At 32.1% G+C, this 25183-nt stretch overlaps 1 protein-coding gene across 1 annotated transcript in view; it reads left to right on the forward strand.

Moving 5' to 3' along the window:
* The window catches only part of LOC101899294 (ras-related and estrogen-regulated growth inhibitor-like protein), a 60906-nt gene that overhangs the window by 20456 nt on the left and 15267 nt on the right, over nt 1–25183 (forward strand). Inside the window, exons 2-3 of the mRNA XM_005181541.4 lie at nt 537–623; nt 18561–18733. Of these exons, the coding sequence (XP_005181598.1) occupies nt 548–623; nt 18561–18733 (249 nt within the window). The 5' untranslated portion in view covers nt 537–547. The remainder of the gene's footprint in view (nt 1–536; nt 624–18560; nt 18734–25183) is intronic.

A 25183-nucleotide genomic window follows, 5' to 3' on the forward strand; every position in this document is an offset into this window, starting at 1 on the left:
TCCTTATTTTATGAAAATTTTGAAAATTTTCCATTAAAAGAAACATGAATCTTATTTATGTGGATTACAGGTCATTACGAAAATTAATAAATCTCTATTTTTTTTTAGTTTCCAACACAATTCATGATTAATGGTGCGTATAATTGATGTCAGCAGGTATACGCCCAGAATCACCCACATAATCCGTCTATTACAAATTAATAGAATTTATTATATATTTTATATTTTTTTTTGTTCAGAATTATGTGGTCTTATAGTTCACAGACATGTCACATGATATGCTAGTGACATGTTTCTCGAAAAATATGACAATCGATGGACATCTTTTCGCTCAGAGACACACACACACAAAAAATTAAAATTTTTTCTTAAAAAAAATTCAAAAAAAAATATATATTTCTTAAAAAAAACTAAATCCTTAAAAATTCTTTGAAATCCCTGTTCTTCATAAGTTCAGCATCATAACATAAAAAATGTCTGGTCTTGGCTTTCTTTTCAATAATGTCTGTTTTTTTCCTGTCTTTCTTCTTTTCCAGTTAATATCAAAATGAAGGCTGAAGACAAAACTGCCATACCCAGAGTTCGCATTGCGGTTATTGGCCATGCTGATGTTGGTAAATCAGGTAAGTCAACTTCCAACGCTCATAAGAGCCTTGTTTACAAACCGAGTGTGGGCATCAAAACAAAAACTGTTATTGATTGACATTCTGCCATTTTTTTTTTTTGCTTGTCTTGACAACATGTTATATACATACATAAAATACATACATACCCCCACATCTTTACATATTACATATCATACTCTTAGCAAACCATTTAGAAGTAGGAAAAACAATAACAACAAAACTTTGTTATATCAACTGAGGTAATATCTATTACATACAATTGCATCATGTAGTTTCCCCAAGACTGTAATACACAACAGAACAACAGCTAAAGGAAAGTTGCTCAAAGTGTGTAGGAGGTGGGTGAGAAGGGGGGTCGTGGGTGAGGAAAAACTTCACCGTGACATTGATTCAAATGCATGGCCTATTGTTACTATTTTTAATCACAAACAAAGTGAAAGAAATATTATTATTTTATTTATAGCATGTTATGGAAAATCTTCTTAATGGAAAGAGGAAAATTTTATTTTGTGTTTTTTTCTTTCAATTAAAAAAACATGTCATTTAAAAATAGAAAAAAAATGAAGTATTAATTTTTTACTATTTTAAAATAACCAGGCTTAGAATTTTTTATTAAAAAAAAATATTCACTTCACTGCTGGGAAGGCTATAACATCGAGACCCCAAAATAGCATCAGTTTTATCAGTAGTTACTATTTTTTTTTTAATGTTAGCAATTTAATTTCAGGATATAAAAATGCTTTTAAATTCAACATTTACTTCAAAAAGTAGCTGATTTACAACATTACGTGTTATCCGGATAAACTCTCCATCTCTATATATATATATATAAAATAGTAGTGAAATAACTGACTGAATGAGAATTAACACCCTGACTTAAGATATAATCTTGAAATTTTGCACGAGGGTCGTCAGTCTTGGTGCATAGGCGTGTGATAAGGCTGGGTTTTTGAAAATTCGTACGAAAACTACTAAAAATGTACTAATTTTTATAGGATAAACGGAATGAGATATAATTCTGCAATTTAGTACGAGAGTCACTGATGGAGTGCAGAATAGATGTACCAAAAGTTTTTTGGAAATTTGAACTTAAGGGTTACGAAAAGTTCTAAATCGTACTAAATTCCAAAAATAATACGACTTGGTATTATGAGAACGTAAACAGCTAACAATTCGAAATTTGGTATACGAATTAAGGTTGGGAAGTAAGCTTGATATATGATGGTGGTGGTTTTGGAAAAGTATACTAAGTTGGCGAACTGTACCAAAATGGTACTAAATTTGGATCAGTTTGGTTAAGGGCAAAAGAAAAAAGGCGGAATTTTGAAATATTTTATTGGTGTCCCTGTTGATGGTAGGTTTGTGATGAAGAGGTGGTTTTGGCAATGTGTAGTACAGGAGCATGAAAAGTGCTACATAGTACCATATTTGGTACAATTTGGTATTGAGTGAACATACAGCGTTTGAAATCTGAAATTTAATTCTAAGGGCCGATGTTTATGTGTAGCCTTGACATATGGAGATAGTTTTGGAAATTTATTCTATAATTGTACGAAAAATACTAAATGGTTCTAAATTTCGTATTTGGTGAAGGGATAGGGATGGAATCCCTAAATTTGATATTGAGTTCACTGCTGGTTTTTGGAATTGAGATATTGATATTGTGGTTTCGAAAATGTGTACTATAATTGGTGAAAAATAGATATTAAACTCATTAATTTGATATTTAGTCTTCTGATGGTATCTGTGTATGAGATTTGGCGGTCGTTATGAAATGCGTTCCAAATTTGTGCGAAAAGTACTAAATGGTACCACATTTGGTATTGGATGAAGAAATAGGGCTGGAATCCCGAAAATTGATATTGAGGTTTCTGTTGGTATCTGGAATTGAAATATGAAGTTTTTTTTTTTTTTGAAAATGTGTACTATAATTGTACGAAAAGTACTGAATGGTGCTATATTTGGTATTGGGTGGAGGGGTAAAACTTAAATTTTAAAATTTGATATTGAGGTCACTATTGGTTTCTAAGGTTTATATTTGGAGACTTTACATAGTTTTGGACAGAACAATTGGATGCGGGTCCAGTGTGCAATAGTTTTACTAATATCCTCCCCGGAAAGTTTGAAAATTATGGATTTGGAGACAAAGTATAAACATTTAATATATGTTTTCAAACTGAACAAATTGTTCATTTATTTTGTTCAGTACTAAAAAAGTAGATTTGAAGAGAATCGAATGCTAATTTAGCTTTATTTGAATTGTACAATTATTCAAAATGTTGACCCCTTTTTGTGGTATAGGTATCAGAAAGGGGTGGACCGATATATTTCATCTTTGCACCAGATTTTGTGTTAATAGAAAAGCCTCTTTTGACACTTTTTTGAGAGATATAATTATTCAAAAATTTGACCCCTTTGTGAGAGAGGCAGCAGAAGGAGTAAGCCAATATATATTAAAAAATATCATTATCAGGACCAGAGCCCTAGGCTTAAGTCCTTAGGGAAATATTAAAAACCACAGAGGTTCAGGCATAAAAGTTTTTAAAATTGTAATTATAGGGCCCAGAGTTCTAGGCTAGTCATTAGAAAAATTCTAAAAAATCCTAGAGGCTAAGCGTACAACAAATGAAAAAATAGTTAAAAAATTAGCACCATCAGGACTAGAGTTCATAATTGATTTTAGATCTTCTCTCATCAGATCTTTAATTTAATTTTTAATTCAAAATGGAGAAACTATGATGATCGAGAATGATTGGAAACAATATTTAAAAAAATCGACTACCATTGAAACTTGAATTTTTAGAGAATAACGTCGCAGCGGTAAAAGCTCTTAGTATAAATATTTAAAAATCGCCGATGTTCACTATACCTCCGAAAAAAAAAAGAAATTTTAAATCGACGATCTAGATGCATTATATTATCCTACATAAAATATTACAAAAAAAAGAAACGACTACCAGAGCTGTAATCTTTTAAAAATATTAAAAACATAGATTTTTAAAATTGGATTAATTCAAAAAATACTCTATTATCGGGTCTAAAATCGCAAATACATATTTTGAAAATTTGCGACCATTGCTAAATCTTTTATTTTGCATTGTTTTATACATGTGATTATTATTCTTTAATAAATAATCTCCATTTTTATTTTTTCAATACAATATTATAACAAACAATGCTAAATGCCCGAGATTAGCATTAAAACAATAAATAATTGTTCTTTACAAAAAAATGCTAAATACTCACATACACACATGCAAATCTTAATACTTAAGCTTTGACCTGAATAGCATATTAAAGATAAAAATCTAGCAGCAACTGAATAGAATTAATTTCAATTTTTTTTTGGCTAACAATACACCTATAGCACATATACAAAATTTAAAAAATTACAACTGCATAGCCACAACTAACGATCGACGGACGGACGACCCACTTAAAAAGCTTTACGGTATTCGGTCGGTCGGCCGAACGGTACATTCATTGCTTAGGTGTTTATGGCATTTTTTTTATGGTGTTGAGCTGCATATTTTTTTTTTTTGCTAAGATTTTTCACCTCGCAATGATATGCAACAACAACAACAACAAAAACTTAAATTCTTACAGTGTAAACAAAATGTTTGAAATTCATGTGTGTGTGTGAGTTTTTTAGTTGGCCTGCCTCAAATTCTTCCAACGTCTGCTAGCCAGCCATCCATCGCTTCGATAGCAAATTCTTTGGTTCCTCTTATGGTCTTACCTCAAAAGTCATTGTAGAATAGCTTCAGATGTTTTCCATAGGCATTAATTGTTAAGCTATTTGGACACCTGCTGTTTTCATTTATTTGTCGAGAATTTTCCCAGGCAGGTCATGTAAAAGAGAAGAGGAAGATGATCCCCCACCCAAAAAGTGGAAAGAAAAAAGTGGTGAAATAATTTTTTTTTTTTTTTGTTTTCCAAGCACATTATACATCCTAATGGCCGGCCACTTGTTGTTAGTGCTCTTATTTAAATATCTTAGTTTTTCATTTTTTGTTTTGTTTTTTTTTCCTTTTCGTTTTTCAAAATATACTTTATAGTTTGTTTGTTTATTTACATGGACAGCGTAGAATTTTGTTTATTTGTTCAGCTTCAGCTTCTTTACTAAAATTTTCCACTTTCCCTGCCAAGTTGTAGCCACCTTCACATCTATTACACCTACCTTTCCATATGCACTTTTTGCACTGGCAATTGTTTTTATTTTGCCTTTTTTTCTTCTTTTGTTGTTGCTCTCCTGTTGATTTTTATTAACAATAAACATTAATCGAGGAGGCAAGAACAATTGTACAACGAAATTCAACAATTTATTACATGGAGGTGTAAACTGATGACTAGGCGCACCTTTTGTTCTCTGTAAAAGACCTTGTTACAGTACAATTTGTTGTGAACTTTCGGCGTTTTTTTTTTTTTTTTGGAAGAGGAAAATCACTTAAACGTTTAATGCTGTGAAAATTTGCACGTAATTTCGAATCGTAAAAAAACGTGGTGGGTGGTTCAAATACAACATTTTCGAAATTAAAACAAAAAGGAAAACAAATTTAAATTTGTTAAAATATTTGAGATGTAATCGAGTATCTCATTTTTAGACCAGGATTCTTCAAAAGTATAAAAAGTATCACCTCTGTTATTATTTATCATTTCGCCATCTACATGTCAATCAATTCATAGACAAACACTCCTTTTCCCAATATCAACATCAAGATGGTGCTGTATTATAATGTTTAGGATCTTTGGTCGATCTAAAAAAAACGGAAAATTTAGGATCTTTAGTCGATCCCTGAAATGAGGATCTCAAAAAAATGCATAAACCGCCTAGGAACCAACCGAATGCCTTTAAAAGTATAAAAAGAATCACATCTATTACTTTTTATCATTCCCCCATCTACATGCCAATAAATACTGAGACTCCTTTTCTTTCCTTTTCCTAATATGAACATCAAGATGGCGCTGCTTTACACATTTTGGTTTCTAAATCTATTTGTCTGTTATAAGACACTCAACATTAATTATTGATATTTATTTAATCGCCTAAAAGTATGTTAGCAAATTTCTATTTCTCAGGCAATAGCTTTTATCAACCACCAGCATAGTCCTTTGGTCTGACCGTTAACAGTGAAACGGCCAACTAAATTTCAAAATCCTAAATCCCAACTAAATTTCAAAATCAGCTAGTCTGTCAAATATCACTACTGTGATTATTTATCATTTTCCCATCTTTATGTGATTCAATTCTAAGACAACAACTTAGTTGCCCAATTTTAACATTAAGATGGCGCTGTTTTACAATATTTTTGATCCTCACTTAATTAGTCTGGGATTTTTAAGAATAATAATTAACCCAAGCTTCATCATTACAATAATTTATTTTCTCGCCCTAAATAGGCATATGCATTTCCATTTCTCAGGCAACATCTTGTTTACGAAATATCAACCTCAAGATGGCGCTCCTTCACAGTATCAGATACATCTAACCATTATTTATAGCTTAGCCATTTAGTCTTGACAAAAAGACCAAAATAAATTTTCAAGAACAATACTTCAACCAGTTTGTCTGGAGTCTTGATGATGAGTGAAATTGTCTGTTAAATCAATAAATTATCAAAGAAATACTCAGCTGTAAAACAGCGCCATCTTGATGTTGAAATTTGGAATTGAAATAATTAATTTGTATAATTAACCCAAGCGTAATCATTACAATACATATTTTACTCGGTTAAACTGGGATTATAAGTGTACATTTCTAACCCAAAATGGTGCACTTCTAGAGCATTAGTGACCCGAAAGCATAATTGTTCACCTAATAATTTGATCTGAGCGTTGATAGTGAGTCATTCAATAAATTTTGAAGAACTCCATCTATATGTTAGTCACTTCTCTGACAAATACTCATTTTCCGATCTTTAACATGAAGATGGCGCTGTTTCAACTTATTTTAGTCTGAGATTTTAAGGATGAATGAGAGTCTCGAACTTTTTTCTTACAATTTATTTTTGCCTTGAAGTATGCTTTTACATTTTTAATTTTCAATATTTTAATTTCCAATATTAACCTAAAGATGGCGCTTTCACAACAATCGCAATTAAATCGGACAATCACTCAATGTCTTATTTATAATTTATTTTCCTTAAAAGTAGGCTTATAAAATTATATTCCTCGGTTAATCACTTGTTTATCCAATATCAACATCAAGATGGGGCTTCTTCACCTCAATAGGGATCCGCAAGGAAATTTTTAGAAGTCTAGTTTTATCTGCTTGGTCTGTGGGTTGATGGTGAATATGTGAGTCAGTTGTCGAATAATTTACTCTTTATTTTTATTCAATTCGCCCTCCCACGTCCTTTACGAATTAATATCAGTTTGCTGTTCTATGGCAAATGCTCATTTAATCAAATTTAACATAAAGATGGCGCACCAGTTAAACACCGCTGATCCTCAGGCAATATTTCTGGAATTTGAATGAATCAGGCATGATTTATTTAACCACCGAAAGTATTTAAAAGTATTTTTTGTGTTATCGGATTTTATTTCCCAGTCTATTAACCGTTTACTGAAAATCAAGATCAAGATGGCGCACTTCAGCAGCATAAGGGATCCACAGGTCAATTATTATGAGTCTAGCCTTAGTCATGTTGCCTGAGAGTTTGTTGGCCAACCGTCTGCTAACTTACTCTTCAATTTATACTAATTTCATACCTCCTCTTTCCGAACTTCTCATACAATTATTTCATTAACGAAACTCAACATGAAGATGGCGCTCCCTTGAAATTCTCAGATCAATTCGTCTATAATTTAAGTGATGAACGGACATGTTTGTTCAACCCCTAAGTAACTTTTCCCCAAGCCGAAAAATATCTTCATCTCTTTATATTTCTCGATTTAATAACAATTTCAAATTTCCATATCTAGATGGCGTACCAAGAACATTTTTGCTCCATTCTCGAAAATCTAAAAGTTGAAGATGTATCCGATTGGTTCCCTTGATTACCAAAGATTCCATTTAATTTCAAATCTCAGCATTTGCCAATTGGTTGATTATGAATCCTTTTGGCTTCTGATTAATATTTAATTATCCTCCTCAAAGTATGCTCAGAAATTAATAAGTCTTTGAATAATGTCCACATATAGAGGGCGTTAAAATCGACTCTTTTCGATTGCTTTGGAATTTTGATCAGGAATTATTTAGTCTTTTGATTAATATTTAATTGTCAGCCTCCAAGTATGCTCACAAATAAGTATGTCACAGGTAATAATCGATTTGTATAATATCTACATATAGATGGCGTTCTATTGTAACCGGTGCGAGTACTTCATTTAAAATGAGGTGGATAGCTCTTAGTCCATTTTTTTGGTACATCGTAATGTATATTTTATGAGGAAAATACCACAGGAAAATTGAATTTTCCACTACTTTTCCCTATTAATTTCCCCCCATCTTATATTCAATTACAACTATCCTGTTCTTATTCCTTGCAAAAACAATATGTATGCAACATATCAGTCATTTCCTGTGGCTTTTATGTTCATAATAATTTTCCATGAAAATGACAAAGTTGTCTACTTATGACTGTCCTCTGGCATTCCTGTCTCAATGCCGGAGTGAAAGAGGGGGACACCACTCATCAGCATCATAAACAGAACACAAAATGCAATTATATTGATGTGAATGTATTACCTTTACCCAGCTACCTGTACAGCACACACCCACAAATTGGTTTCCATGCTATGGCATTGAAGGTTATCGTTAGTGGTCTTCAGTCTCATGATAACGAAAATTTAAGGGGGTGATGAGGATACTATTTGGGAGGTAAAAGTGGAAAGTATCAAGCCCATGTGAGTGAGTGAATTTGAGTTTGTCTAACATGATTCAATCACATCAATCAAAAATAATTTTTTTTGGTCACCCAAAAAAAAAAATTCTGTTTTGCTATGGATTTGGAAAATTTTATTGACCCCATATCGAATACCGAAGAGAACGAGTGCGATATTAGACCTTGACATGACATGTCATAGCAATATGTCTCGATGATTGTGGGGGTGAAAGTTTGTTTTTCGATTGTTTCTATGAATTTTTTTGGTTTTAATGACCAAAAAGAAAAGTTCAATGACTCTATTTGCGGCGTGGCCTGATAGAGGACAAACCAAAAAAAAATTTCAATTTAGTTATTTATCGATGAAAATTTTCCAAAATTATTACCATGATGGATCGTCTCGTACACGGGGTCGTGATTTACTAACGAATTAATTTTTGTTGGCATGTGGACGAAAGTTCATTGATACGGCAAATTTTTGTATTTTTGGAAAATTAAGAAAAAAATGAAAATATGAATTTGAATTTTAGAAAGTGGTTTTGAGCAATAATTTCCTTTTCACTGGAATATACATTTTCCCACAGAATAATGGACAATAATTGAATCATTTCCTAATATTAACAGATTATTGATCCCAATTTTATTTTTAAAATTAGCATTTGTTGTTTGTTTAACATCACAATATTTTCAAAATAGTTTTTAATATTCCGGGTGAGATAAAACAACTGCAACGCCATAATTTTAATTTTTTTTTAATTTTTTACTTTAAAAAAAAATGTCGGAAATAGAATCAAATTTTTGGATAAGTTTAGATTTGTTCGAATTGGTTACCTTTGGCACGAATTATGACCTTCAAACTGCCAATGAAACCGTCACATGCCGCCCGAATGTTGCTCTGCGGTATTTTGGCCTATTCCCGGCGAAGCGCTAGCTTGGGGTGATCGACACTTTGGTATTTTTTAGTGCCAACCTTGCTTTCCAAAATACTCCAGACCTAATAGTCCAATTGGTATGCGGAGATTTTGGTGGTTATTGTGCGCGTAACCATTCTTGGGCGGTGCGTGCACAGTGCGACGGTGCTGAGTCCTGTTGGAATGTCCAAGTTCTGCGGCCAAATGTTTGCGTGCTCAAGGCTTTAATATACCCTCCAGAATATTTTCGCGATAATATTCGGCATTTTTTCTGATGCCACGGTCGATTACTACGAGCGGAGAGCGATCATCGGCTGTTATGGCGGCCGCTCACACCATCACCATGACCGGCGCTTGAGTTCTGGTGGCCAGCCGAAGGTGCATATTTTCAGCTGACCTCTTTGGCAAGTAAACATGATCAAACTGCTGGACAACGGATGTTTTCTCATCGGAGAGTGAAAACCAAATTCGGCAGTTCACCACTTTCGGCCAAGCGAAGCAACTCTTTAGCTCTTTGAGTCTATTTTCTTTCCGATGCAGTGTAAGTTTTTGCACTTTTTGGAATTTCAATGGCTTTACCCCGAGCTCATTTTTCAATATTTGCCGAATGGAATATTGCGATATGTTCAGATCACGAGTCATATTTCGACCACTGCAACGCGGGTTCAAGTCGTTTCTTTACTTTTCGAACCATTTCTGCTGATGTTGCTGTTTTCTTCTGTCCACTTCCTTGACGTCAGGCTACGCCGGCAGTATCACGTTAACGAGGGATGGTACGAGACACAAAAGATTTATTCACATTTAAATGCTGGAGTGCTCTATCTATAGCCACTTGTGGATTTCCAGCCAAATATAAAGAAATCACACTATCACGCTTGAACTCTATCCCGAATAACTTTTTTTCCGGAAAATTCTCTCCAAAATGCTTTTGTACGCTTGTATGCAATATAATGAGCTGTCACTGGAATGATTTTAACAGCTGTCGGACGAGTGGCTTAGAAATGCCAGCAGTCTGAAGTTGGTTGAATTTTTTTTTTTTTTTCATCGGACTATTTTATAGATATGCTCTGAATAAATCTCCACCAAAAACATTTTGATAGGAAACAACAAAGATAATTTTCATATTGGAAAGAAATTGGGCTAAAAATTAAATTTTAGAATTTAATAAAAATAACTTATTATTTAAATAAAAATAGACAAGGAAATAATACCGAAAATTTTTTTTAATTTGAAATGTTCACAAAAAAATTTTAGTTATGGGAAGGAGATTTTTTTGCCCAACATTTTCCCCCCAAGCTCTTAGAACACCACTTAAATGATAAATAAATATTGACATTGAAAATATAAATTAAAGCACACACATACACATAAAACGGACAAATTCAATTTCCAGGAAAATGTGTCAATAGAAAACTAAACAAAAAAAGATAAATAAATAAAAAAATAAACTATCCAACAACACTCCCAGTCAATCTTAACTTCTGGACCCTGATACAAAACAAAAATGTGCATAACATGTTGTACCGTAACATTCTCCACTGGCAACCTTGTACGAGTATGTGTTATATTATATATATTTTTTCCAAAGTTCATGTCCATGTTTGTATTATTTTCCTCCTTCCTTTTTGGATATCTTATAAAAGATGTGTAGTTATTTTTCCATTCCCAGTTTGGCATGCACTTGTATGCCGGCATGCATTTATGCAATATGTAAATAATACATAAGAAAAAAGGAAGGAGGCAAGTTTAAGTTTTCTTGAATTGAATTTTCTGTATTCAGAGCAAAACGTTTATAACAGTTGAAATTTTCCCATGAAATCGTAACATGAGTTTGGATGCCAAGGAAAAAATGGAATGGCGATGTTAGAACGACATACAACAGGACAATAAACTTTTATTAAAAAAATTGAAATAAAACAGTGATTTTAAATTGAAAAATTATTTCAGAAAATATAACAAAGCTTAGAAGGATTATTTAAAATAAAGCGCTTAACGTCCTCTACAATTAGATCTCAAATTATTTATGCACATCTTTCCTTTAACACACTAATGTGGAATGTAGATGGAGCAGTTCAAAATAAACAGGTTTCAGAAATGTGTTAAATATGTTCTTGTTAATTGGGCGCCATCTATACGTCACACATATAACAACTTTTCTTAGTTTTTTTCCATAAATAATAAGTAATGAGCAATTTTGCAAGTTTTGAACTAACCACAACAATTTTTGAGGATGCTCTTCCTTAAAAAAATGAATATTAAATAAATTCCGAAAACCGATGCGATAAGAGCTCCCTCTATTTGTCAGACAACATAAACTCGACATTTATGCCAAACCAATTTAGTCAAAAGACAAAAATCCGAATAAATTACTTGTGATTTTTAAGAAAATCACCAAAAAAATTGTAATTTTCTTTTGTTTGACCGACAACTCATGGTTAGAGCGCGCCATCTATATGTCAACACATCATATTTTTCTCAAGTTTTTTTTTTAATAAATAAGAGGTAGTGTATAATTTAGCAAGCTCTGAACAAACCCCGAACTAAAATCTAAGTATTCATGATCTAGCACCAAAAAACAGGAAAATTTATTTTGTCTGACCACTCATATTTAGAGGGCGCCATCTACATGTCAACACATCATATTTTTTTCCACCAGTTTTTTTATAAATAAGAAGTAGTTCTCAATTTAGCAAGCTCTGAACAAACCACAAACTAAAATCTGATTATTCATGATCTACATATTTCGTAAAAAAAAACCGGTAGGTCGAACATATAATGAAAAAAAATATCGGTTTTGACTTAGAAAACATTTATTTGTAATATTTGGGTTTTTTGGGCATTTTCTAAATTGGGGTAAAAATGTCAAATGTACTCATTTTTGGCCATTGATTGACTATGAGGTCAATGAGAAAAATATTCCTTATCAAAATTCACTATGAGCCACCGAAGACCGAAAATCTATATATCGAACATATAATGGGAAAATATCCGCTGTGACTTAGAAAACAACAGAAAAAAATATTAGGAATTTTTTTTTTTTGTTTTTTTGGGTTAATTTGTAAATTGCGGTCAAAAATGGCAAAAGTATTCATTTTTGGACATTGGTGTAAATGAGAAAAATATTCCTTATCGAATTTCGAAGACAGAAAATCGGTAGGTCGAAAATATAATATGAAAATATCGGTTGGAACTTAGAAAATGAAAAAATAAAAATTATTTGCAATTTTTATTTATTTTTTTTTTTTTTTTTGGGTATTTTTTAAATAGGGGTCAAAATTCCATAGGTATTCATTTTTGGACATTGGTGTAAATGAGAAAAATATTCTTTATCGAATTTCACTATATGTCACTGAAGATAGAAAATCGGACGGTCGAACATATAATACGAAAATATCGGCTGTGACATAGAAAACGAAAGAAAAAAAATTATTTGCATTTTTTAAGTTCATTGGGTATTTTCTAATTAGGGATCAAAATGCCAAAATTATTCATTTTTGGACATTGGTGTAAATGAGAAAAATATTCTTTATCGAATTTCACTATATGTCACCGAAGACAGAAAATCTGTAGGTCGAACATATAATACGAAAATATCGGTTTGAACTTAGAAAACAAAAGAAAAAACAATTATTTGCATTTTTTAAGTTTCTTTGGGTATTTTCTAAATAGGGGTCAAAATGCCAAAGGTATTCATTTTTAGGACATTGGTGTAAATGAGAAAAATATTCCTTATCGAATTTCACTATATGTCACCGAAGACAGAAAATCGGTAGGTCGAACATATAATACGAAAATATCGGTTGGAACTTAGAAAACGAAAGAAAAAAATATTGGAATTTTTTTAAGATTCTTTGGGTATTTTCTAAATAGGGGTCAAAATGCCAGAGGTATTCATTTTTGCACATTGGTGTAAATGAGAAAAATATTCTTTATCGAATTTCACTATATGTTACCGAAGACAGAAAATCGCTAGGTCGAACATATAATACGAAAATATCGGTTTGAACTTAGAAAACAAAAGAAAAAACAATTATTTGCATTTTTTAAGTTTCTTTGGGTATTTTCTAAATAGGGGTCAAAATGCCAAAGGTATTCATTTTTAGGACATTGGTGTAAATGAGAAAAATATTCCTTATCGAATTTTACTATATGTCACCGAAGACAGAAAATCCGTAGGTCGAACATATAATACAAAAATATCGGTTGAAACTTAGAAAACGAAAGAAAAAACAATTATTTGCAATTTTTAAGTTTTTTTGGGTATTTTAAAATCTCCAACAACAACAACAAAAAAACCTTGAATTGAAGTGAAGATGGCGCTACTTTAAACAAACGCATGATTCTAGGAATATGTTATTTAATCGGCCTCTGAGATTCATTTTATGGCATTCATCACTCAACCTTCTGAAAAAACCACCGCCAAAGTTCCCTTAAATGTTCAAATATTTAATCGATCTTAGTCTATAATAAATTTAAAAAACAAAAAAAAAAAACATCGGGAATGTAATAGCCTATCTATTTTTTAGTTTACCTAAAAAAATCCGAAACTAGATGTCGTCCCAGGGCTGTTGCCTTATTAGTTCCAATATTTATTATAATTTGCTGGGGATTAAATAAAAAATTATAATAACAAGATTCTTTTTTGAATTTGTATATTTTGATGATAAATAATAATTTCTTCTGAAACACCATGAAATCACCATAATTGCTCACCCTTCAGTCATACATCACGTCAATAAATAAAAAACAAGATGTCATTGGAATTCCCACTAAAAAATACACCTGTTTTGAGACGTGTATGTACCTTAATTTATTCCATGTCGCAAAATAACAACAAGTAATATATAATTAAAAAAATATATTGTATATTTTTAAATAGATCTTTGACGTTTAACAAATATACAACATTTGCGCCATCTACCAATCAATTTATTTATTTATTTTAATATTTTTCTAATCAAGAATCCAATAAAAACAAGACACTAATTGGTTTGGCCTCGCATTTTTAATTAAATGATTATTTGTATTTTCGCTAATATCGTTTAGAAATAAAAATAACATTAAATGTGGGACATAAATAAAGATGCCACGAAGTATGGCTGTCATAAATTTGTGACACATAGATGGCGCGCATACATATGTTGACGCATATTTTGAAATTATTGTATTATGAATGGATTTGGCTCAGTGCCATCAAGGTATATTCTGAGTATACAAATATTTATTCATATAAATATTTATTCACATAAATATTAATATTTGCGGATGTACATATCATAATTGGCTAATTATGTTGTCTTGGGGAGGGGGGAAATATATGACGATAAAATGTGTAAATGTATATTTTATGTGCATATAGTACATTTCATTCATGATTTTTTCATTAATTTATTTTTTCTTCAATTAAAAATCTCTTGATTTTTCTTCTGCGAAAAAATAATTTTATTTAATTTCTCTTTGACAATTTTATGATTATTTCTTCGTGGCTGATTGGTTTTTATTTCCACCAACCTCTTTTCAATATAAAAAAATATTATCAAACACTTTTCTAATTTTACCTGGAATTTTTCATTTGCCATATATTATATACTTTTCCCAATGGACTTGGATAGGGGGAAATCCATTACGGCAACTTTAAAGAAGAGTCTTAATGAGAAATAACATTAACGCTTGCAAATCAAAGGGAAGTGGTATAGACAAAACAAATAAAATAGAAAATTACAAAACTAATGCATAGATGTGTTTCAAGACAAAAATTCACTGGAATAAAATCCACTTTATGAGTGATAAAGGGGAGAATGATGATAACAGATAGCTTTTTCTATCCCCCAAAAAAATACTCAATTTTTATGACAAAATAAATTCAACAGCTGCCGTAGAAGTACCACAACTTCATTCATAGTTGTTTTTCATTGAGGAAATACATATGTTGATTTTCTCGGAAAAACATTTCCTCATGTTACCTTGACATTTCAATTTTTATATTTTTCCTTCTTCCTGTGAACCACAAAATTGGATTTTTTTTGTCTCTTGTCTTCCTATAATCAACTAATATTAGCTGGAATTTTACTTTGCGAACATCGCTTATTGTTGTCTCAAAGGAATTGGAATGGGAAAATGTATAAAAGAGATATTTGAAATAGACTCAACACCGACGCACATAATCCCAACAATTATATTGGTGATTGAAAACGAAAAAAAAAAAAAACATGGAAAATAAAGGAAAGGCAGAATTGCCATTCAGTTCTAGCAGGATGAACATTTTTATTTCCCCTCAAACGCGAGGAAAACAAAAAATTCGAAGAATATTTCAATTCAAGGCCTTGATATCGGTGAAAAAATATATTCTATTAAATTTTAAAAATTTTAGCTTTTTCAAAAAAGAATCAATAAAAATACAATTTCGATTTTCTTCTTTAAAAACAAATTTAAATTTTAAGAAAAAAAATTAGGCTACTTTAAATAATACAAAAATTTCAAAAATTTCGGTAGTTCGAACATATAATAAGAAAATATCGATTCTGCCTTAGAAAACGAAAAAAAATCATTTGCAATTTTTAGGTTTTTTTTTTGGTTATTTTCCAAATTGCGATCAAAATGCCAAAAGTACTAATTTCTGGACTTTGGTGTCAATAGCAAAAATATTCTTTATCAAATTTCACTATAAATCGCCAAAGACAGAAAATCGGTAGGTCAAACATATAATGGGAAAATATCGGTTGACTTAGAAAACATAAGAAAAAAATACTTGCAATTTTTTGTTTTTTTTTTTTTTTTTTGGGTATTTTCCAAATTGCGATCAAAATGCCAAAAGTACTAATTTTTGAACTTTGATGTCAATAGCAAAAATATTCTTTATAAAATTTCACTATAAGTCGCCGAAGACAGAAAATTGGTAGGTCTAACATATAATGGGGAAAATATCAGCTGCGACTTTGAAAACGAAAAAATATTTTTTTTGCATTTTTTGGGTTTTTGGGTATTTTCTAAATTTGGGTCAAAATACCAAAAATACCCATTTTTTGACTATGATGTCGATGAGACAAATATTCTTCATCGAATTTCACTAAAGGTCTCTGAAGACGGAAAATCTGTAGGGCGAACATATACAAGTGATATAGAGGGGTTCCAATTTGGGTAAAATTCAAAAAATGCAATTTTATGGTTAAATTGAGGCAATTTTCGCATTGGTCTCCAAAACGCTAATAAATCTACATTTTAGAGGAAAAGTGCGAATGAAAAAAATATTCCCTATCGAATTTCACTATGAGTCACCGAATAAGAGAAAAATGTAGAAATGATATATAGTCACCAAAAATCGTTAGAAATTTAGGTATAAACAAAAACTCTCGTTTTTTTTAACTATTATGGCTAATTTGAGAGCTTTTAAAATTGGTGCCTAAACTCCAAGAAAAATCCATTTTCAGGAATGCTGTTAAATAACAAAATGTTCTCCATAAAATTTCACCATGAGTCACCAACCAAAAGGAATCTAAATATATAACACATACCACCAAAATATCGGCTCTAAGTTGGATCTTCCAAAAATATTAATTTATTAGAATTTAAATTCTAATTTTATACCTTTCTTCAATTTGTCACAAAACCCAACAAAATGGTTTACTTTACCCCTAAATTTCAAAAGGAAACATATTCTCCACAGAACCATAAGTCACCGCTCGGAAAAAAAATAAGCTGTAAAAATAACATATTTCACCCAAAATCGCCTCTAAGTTGGTTACAAAAATTAAAATGAGTTTATCGAAATTAAAGCGCTATTTTTGTGTTTTTTCTTCGAATTAGACCCAATATTCTAGGAATGGCCAACTTTTTGGAGATACTTTCAAAGGAAGAAATATTCCCTACTTGATTTCATTATATTTTATATAACCCATAAAATATTAATTATTTATAAAATATTCCCAATAATTTGGCTATATAAGACCAAATGCAAACGAAATCTCATAAATATGACACATTATAGGACATTTGTTATGGCACTCTTAATGATAAAATTTCCCTTTCTTACAGCCCATTTTGCCTCCCCATGACTTCTCCTCTTTTCCTTTCTCCATCAAAAAATCCTTTGGCATTATTATGTATATTTTTGGAGGAAATTACTGCCTATTTGTCATTCACACCATTTGTTAATTATCAAATTTCCATTTTTTTGGATAATAATGCCTTATTATCGACTACTCCCCCCACCTCCCCTTTTCCAAATGTAATTCCATGTAGTTTTGAGAATTATTACCTCTCATATAGCCCTAAACTATATTGCAGATAATAATAATTTGCCAAATTTTCTTATGCAAACTGAGATGGGATAATGGCCAAAAGGAAGGGGGAGAAGGATTCAGATCTTTTCTACCTTCTTACCACCATGTGCTTTCATTCATAATCCGATATTATTATTATTCTTATAATATGCTTACATCTATAAAGGCCAGACAAAAGGCAAACGTGCAGAGAGAATTGTGTAAGCCAAATGTACATTTATTTACGAGCATTTTGTAATAAACGAAAGACCTTATTATGATAGACAAGGCAAATAATAATTCAGACCCATACAGACAAACACACACACACACAGAGAGGAAAACCCACGTTGGGGAAAACTTGCCGATTTTTCTTACAACAAAAATAAGAGTGAAACCTGAGGTATAAACAAAACAAATGTAAATGCAATTTATTTCAATATTTAATGGGGATTGTTTTCTCTTCGTTTCGGCTGGCCTTGTGCGGTGGCAAAATTATGATATATTACACATTTCAAGAAAATATTTCCAGGAATGAATGAAAATGGAAAAAATACATATTTTAATTTTAATTGTGGAATATAAATTTTTAATAATTACTATTAAATTATATAACCGCAAGATATGCTGGCAGGCAGGCAGGTTTTCATTCATATCCGTTTTGTGACAATGTGTTAAAACATTGATGGCAATTAAAATGCATGAAATATGTAATGGCCATATGTACAAATGTATAGTACACATACATACATGTATGTATGTATGTATGTGTGTGTATGTCCATAGTTCTCTGCGTATGACAAAAAAATGACAAATTTGTTACCTACTTTGTTTTGTTTTCTCGTTATTGTTGTTCCTGTCATTTGTTCTGACAATCCCCATGTCACATTTCTCATCATCTTTTTTTCATCTTCGTCGTCTTCTTCTGTCTCATTACAGCTCTCACAGTCCGCTATCTGACGGGACGATTTATTGGCGAATATCGCTCAAATACAGATTTGCTCTACAACAAGACCATAACATTGGAGACCGGCCTGACGGAAGTGGAAATCGTTGATGTCTATGCCGGAAGTGTTGATGGTGATGAACAAAATGAATTTCCCATGGAACAGGTAAAAGACAAAAAAAAAACATATACACATACATCAATAGAGATTTACAATGAATGTGGTACAATATGGACGTAGCAGAGTGGGGGGGAGGGGTTTGGATTCCTGGCAAAATATATTTTTACGCCCTCAACCATGTGGATACAGAGGTTATATATCATTCGATGTGGCCAAAATGTGTTTCATCGAAATAAGCGTTTTGGACCCAAGGTGTCTTTGGAAAAAAATTCACTTCAGGACATTTGGACTCAATCTAAGGGTGTCCGTCCGTCTGTACGTCTGGCTGGCTGATGTATAGTGCACATCAGCCAGCCAGAGGGAGTATCGAATTTGGTCGAAACTTGGTACATCGTAATATTATCATCAAACTAAGATCGAGTTCGAGGATGGGCAATATCGGCCCACTACTTCTGGTACCTCCACCACAGAAGGACAAATTTTTCAAAGAAAATAATTTACCTAATCGAACATGAAAAAATAATCCAATTTTGTGCAAACTTTGAAAATCCTAATATTTGCATCACTGCTAGGTTAAGTGGGAAAATGGACAATATCGACCCAATTTATCAAGTATCTCCCCCATAAAGGGTCAAATTTTTGAATAATTAAATATCCTATAAAATGTAAAGTAAAAGTTCGGTTCTCATCAAAATGAGCACATCTCAATATTTCTGCTAACACAAGACATGCTGTGAAAAAAGGATAGGACGGACCATTCCTTTTAGTACCTCCCCCACAAAGGGCCAAATTTTTGAATAATTATAGTTCTTATAAAATGTGTAGTAAAAATCCGATTCTTGTCAAATTTCGCACATCTCAATATTTCTCCTAACACAAGACATGCTGTGAAGAAAGGATACAAAGGACCATTCCTTCTACAAAGGACCATTCCTCCGCCACAAAGGGGTCAAAATTTTGAATAATCTAAACGCTCATAAAAGGAAATTAGCTTCCGATTCTCTTTAAATTCCACTCATGCTAATATTTCTATTAAAACAAGACCTAGTGTGAAGATGGGGTAGATCGGACCACTTCTTCTGGTACCACCCCCACAAAGAGGTTAAACATTTCAAACATTAATTATATTGCCTTCAAATTTCACACATCCCAATATTTCTACTAACCCAATATCTGGTGTGAAGATGGTAGATAACGGTCCACACATTCTGATACCTTCCCCACAACGGGTCAAAATTTTGAATAATTATGAAGCTCATAAAAAGCGGAACAAGCATCCGTTTCTATTCAAATTGTACATACCCCAATATTTTTACTAACGCAAACTCTAATGTGAAGGTGGGGTAGATCGGCCCACTCCTTCTGGAACCTCCCTCACAAAGAGGTCAAGATTTTGAATAACGAACACGCTCATAAAATGGCAAATAAGCATCCGCTTCCTTTCAAACTCGGCACATCCCAATATTTCTACTAACACAAGATTTGCCGGGAAAATGGAATATATCGGTCCACACCTTTTCGTACCTCCCCCACAAAGGAGTCAAACTTTTTAATAATTATAACTCCCATAAATGGCGAAATAACCATCTGATTCTTTCTAAACTCCACACAATACAGTCTTTCTAATAACAAAAGATCTGGTGTGAAAATGGTGGACATCGTTCCACTCTTTCTGGTAGCTCCCCCACAAAGGGGTCAAAATTTGGAATAATTATAACTCTCAGAAAATGCGATATAAGCATCCTATTACTTTCATACTCGGTCCATCCCAATATTTCTATCAAGCTAAGATCTGATGTGAAGATGGGATATATCGGTCCATTCTTTCCGGTACCTCCCCCAAAAAGGGGTAAAAATGTTGAATATCTATATTTGTAACAAAAAGAGAAATAAGCATCCGATTTTCTTCAAACTTCACACATCCCAATATTTTTACTAACACAAGATCTTGTGTGAAGATAGAGTAGATCGGCTCACTCCTTCTGGTACCTTCCCCACAAAGAGGATAAAATTTTGAATAATTATAACTCTCATAAAATTTCTTAAAATTTCACATATCCCAATATTTTTATCAACACAAGATCTGCTCTGAATATGGGATATATCGGCCCACTTTTTCTAGTACCTCCCCCACAAAAGTTTCAATTGAATAAAAAAAATGAATATCCAAAACGCTCACAAAATGGCAAATAAGCATCCAATTCTCTTCAAACTCCACACATCCCAATATTTTTACTAACGCAGAATCTGGTGTGAAGATGGAGTAGATCGGCCCACTCCTTCTGGTATCTCCCCCACAAAGGGGTCAACATTTTGAATAATCATGGAGCTCATAAAACATGAAATAAACATCCGATTCTCTTCAAATTACACACATCCCAATATTTTAATCAACACAAGATCTGATGTGAAAATGGTGGACATCGATCCACTCCATCTGGTACCTTCCCTACAAGGTGGTCAAATTTTTGAATAACGAAAACGGTCATAAAACGCGAAATAAGAATCCGGTTCTCTTCAAAATTCACATTTCTCAATATTTTTATTTATACAAGATCTGGTTTGAAGATGATAGATATTGGTTCATTCCTTCTGGGACCTCGCCCACAAATGGGGTTAACATTTTTGAATAATTATAACTCCCATAATATGTGAAATAAGCATCCGAATATCTTTAAATTTCACATATCAAAATATTTTTTCTAACGCAAACTCTGCTGTAAAGATGGGGTAGATCGGACCACCTCATCTGATACCTCCCCCGCAAAGAGATCAACATTTTAAAAGCTTATATCTCTCTAACTTGTGAAACAAATCAGCTATTCTTTTCAAAGTTGGTATATCTAAATATTTCATTCAACCAGAGATCTGATAAATTCCATATTCACAGAATTTATCGTTCTACTCCATCTGGTACCTCCCCTCTACAAAAATATACAAATTTTGATTAAAAATTATTCTCCCAAAATTGGAAAAAAATATTTGATTTTCTTTAAATTTTGCAAATCCCAATATTTTTATAACTTTTTGATGAAATGGAATACATCGATCAACATTTTTCAAAAATTATGACACATCCCATGTAAATTCAAGGTTGAGATAATCAAAATCTGGAGTTGTAGAATTAAAAAAAAATCCCATAAAAAGCCTTCCAAGCGGCGCTCCTGTCTACATCACTGTAGTCCAGTCGCCACAGTTCTTTTGTGGGAGTTATGTTAAATGCCATTTCATGTTTTTTCAATTAAAAATTAACATGTGTTACGTTTTTGTGTGAGGTGTAGGCGTGTTAAAGAAAAAAATACATAGTTTACAATTGCTCGTTTATCCGCGCATTTTTTCAATATTTTGTTTTCTGTCAATCCCATATCGTTTGTAAGGTTTCCGACATTGAAATTTGTTTTGGGGCCAAGAGACACGCAAAAATGGCGGAAATCGCAATTTTTTTTTTGTTTTTGGTTTCTGAATATTGCAAAAATTCCTTTTAGTTCAATGAACCTTGATTTATTTTTCATCGGTTTCAATTTAATGAAAGCATTATTTGAACGTGTAAATTGAAAATATTTCAAGAGGTGAGAGGGTAAATGGGTTAAGAGTGATGGTTCTTACAAATGGGAAAGGGGAAAAAAAGAGGATGATGAGAGAATTTTAAGAGGGTAAATGGTTTTGGAATGATTTTCTCAAAATTATATTCAGCTATTAATTCTATGATGATTTCTTTTTCCCCATTGAAATAAATTGCATACACAAGTTATTGGATTTTTATTGGCCATTGCAATTTCAAATATTATATCAAATTCGCGTTGTTAATGGATCTTGGGGGTTTGGCACACGAAATTAACAACAAGCTGTCGTCTATATGCCAAAGAAACAGACGATTCCAATAGAAGGCATGGCAAGAATTTCGAAAACCAAAAAAAAAAAAAAACATTTATTACCATGTCCAATATTCAAATAAGAAAACAAGAGAACATGTATGAAAAATAAATAAATAATTAATTTGCTAAATTGATGTTGAGAGCAAAATACACACAATACATCAAGTAGAGGAAATTCCATACGGGGAGAGAGAGGGGTCGTGCTACTAAAAGTAAATGAAAATTAATGTTTTTCAAATAATAAAAATTGATAATGACATTGTGTTTTTGGATGTTAATGCGTGGATAGACTTGTTTTGAAATATTGGAATTTTTTGGAAACATTTGAAAAATATTTACCAAAATAAAAAAAATATGAAAAATATTTTGTCCATTGGAAATTTACCAAAAATACTAGGAGGAAAATTTCGAAAATCAATAAAACTATTTTTGTTTCTTATATTTTTAAGCCACAACATTTGAAGGCAGATATTTAATGACTTGAAGGAAAAAAAAATTCTAGACGAAAATAACAACTTTTAAAAATAAAATACATGGAGGCTTCCATGGAGCGTATAAGTAATATCAATATTCATACGCCACATAATACATGTGTTACTAATTTAAATAAACCTTACTAATGTTTTTTTTTATTTGATTTGAAAAATGAGAAATTGCAGTTTTTTTTGCATTTAATTACAAAAAAAGCAAAGCAAATTTTAAAATTTTATTATTTTATATCCTCAGCCATATGGCCACACAGAGTGTATATCATTAGATAGCGCAAAAATATGCCTCATCGATGTTAGACCCTAGATCTGTTCGGACGAAATCCGTTTCAGTACATTTGCAGTCGATTTAGGGGTGTTCATCCATCTGTCTAGTTGCCTGCCTCTTTGGTGCGCACGAGTTCGAGGATGGGCAATATGATCCACTCCTCGTGGTGCCTTCCCCACAAATTGTTACAATTTCTAATAATGATACATCTCACTAGCCAATGCCAACAACGTTCCAAGAGTTCCAGTTAGGCCGTTTAGTACTCAAAATGCACAATCGGTTCAGTTTGTTAAAAATTCTTAAGAAAAACTGCATATATCGTCTTAAATTGTCGGACTATGAAGGTTTTTATATATTATTAAAACTTTCTGATTTCTTTTCAAAAATAAAAATGGGAAAATCGTAACCTTTTGTACCAAAGAGTCTTCAAAATTTTTCATTTCGAAGTTTAGCAAGGAGGATAGTAGTAAAAACCAGTGCACAATGGACCCTCATCCAATTTTTCTGTCTAAAACTATTTCAACGTTTCCATATTTAAACGTTAGAAAACAACAGTGACCTTAATATCAAATATTAGAATTCCAGCCCTATCCCTTAGCCCAATACCAAACTTAGTACCATTTAGTACTTTTCGTACACCTAAAGGACGCATTTCCAAATCACCGCCAAATCTCAAAAAACAGATACCATCCAAATATTAAATTTTTAGAATTAAAGTATATCCATTCACCCAAGACCAAATTTAGTACCATTAAGTACTTTTCGTACAATTATAGTACACATTTCCAAAAGACCCCTTCATTTCTCAATTCCAGATACCAACAGTGACCTCAATATCAAATTTGAAGATCCCAGCCCTATCCCTTAACCCAATACAAAATTTAGTACCATTTAGTACTAAAATTATAGTTAATATTTTCAAAAACCACCTTCAAATCTCAATCCCATATACCAACAGTTACCTAAATATAAAATTTGAGAATTTTATCTCTATCCCTTCAACCAATACCAAATTTAGTGTCATTTAGTACGTTTCGTACAATTATAGTACACACCTCCAAAACCACATCCATATGCCCAGGCTACATATGAACAGCGATCCTAATACCAAATTTCAGATTTCAAGCACTATCTGTTCACCCCATACCAAATTGTACCAAATATAGTACTATTTAGTACTTTTCGTGCCCTAGTATCACAAATCTACCATCACAGGGGCCCTAATAAATCATTTTAAAATTACATCTCCGTCCGTTCACCCTAAACCAAACTATTCCTAACTGAGTACCATTTAGTACAGTTTACACACTTTGTACACATTACCAAAACCACCTCTTTATCACCAACGTACAACTGAAAGAGACCCCAATACAAAATTTTAAAATTCCAGCTCCGTCAGTTGACCCCAAAACCAAACTGTTCGAAATTTAGTACCTTTTTGTACAGTTCCATACATATTTCCAAAACCACTCTAATATATCAAACTTTCTTTCCAAATTTGATTCTGATACCAAATTTCATGTTTTCAGCTCTAACCCTTCACATGATACGAAATGGTACCATTTTAGAATTTTAGTACAATTTTTGGATTTTTCGTAACCTTAAATTTCGAATTTCCACAAAACCCTTTAATACATCTATCCTGCACCCTACCAGTGAATGTCATTCCAGATTTCAGAATTTTAGCTCACTCCGTTTGTCCAATACACGGTATTAATTTTTTAGCACATTCTAGTACTTTTCGTACGCCAAAAATGCCAGCTTCCTATACGTAATTGTTCCAAATTTAGTACCATTTAGTACAGTTCGCAAACTTAGTACACAGTTTCAAAACCACGTTCATATACAAATTTATATTTCAATC

Source organism: Musca domestica, unplaced genomic scaffold, assembly GCF_030504385.1.
Source record: "Musca domestica strain aabys unplaced genomic scaffold, Musca_domestica.polishedcontigs.V.1.1 19, whole genome shotgun sequence".
Classification (NCBI taxonomy): Eukaryota; Metazoa; Arthropoda; class Insecta; order Diptera; family Muscidae; genus Musca; species Musca domestica.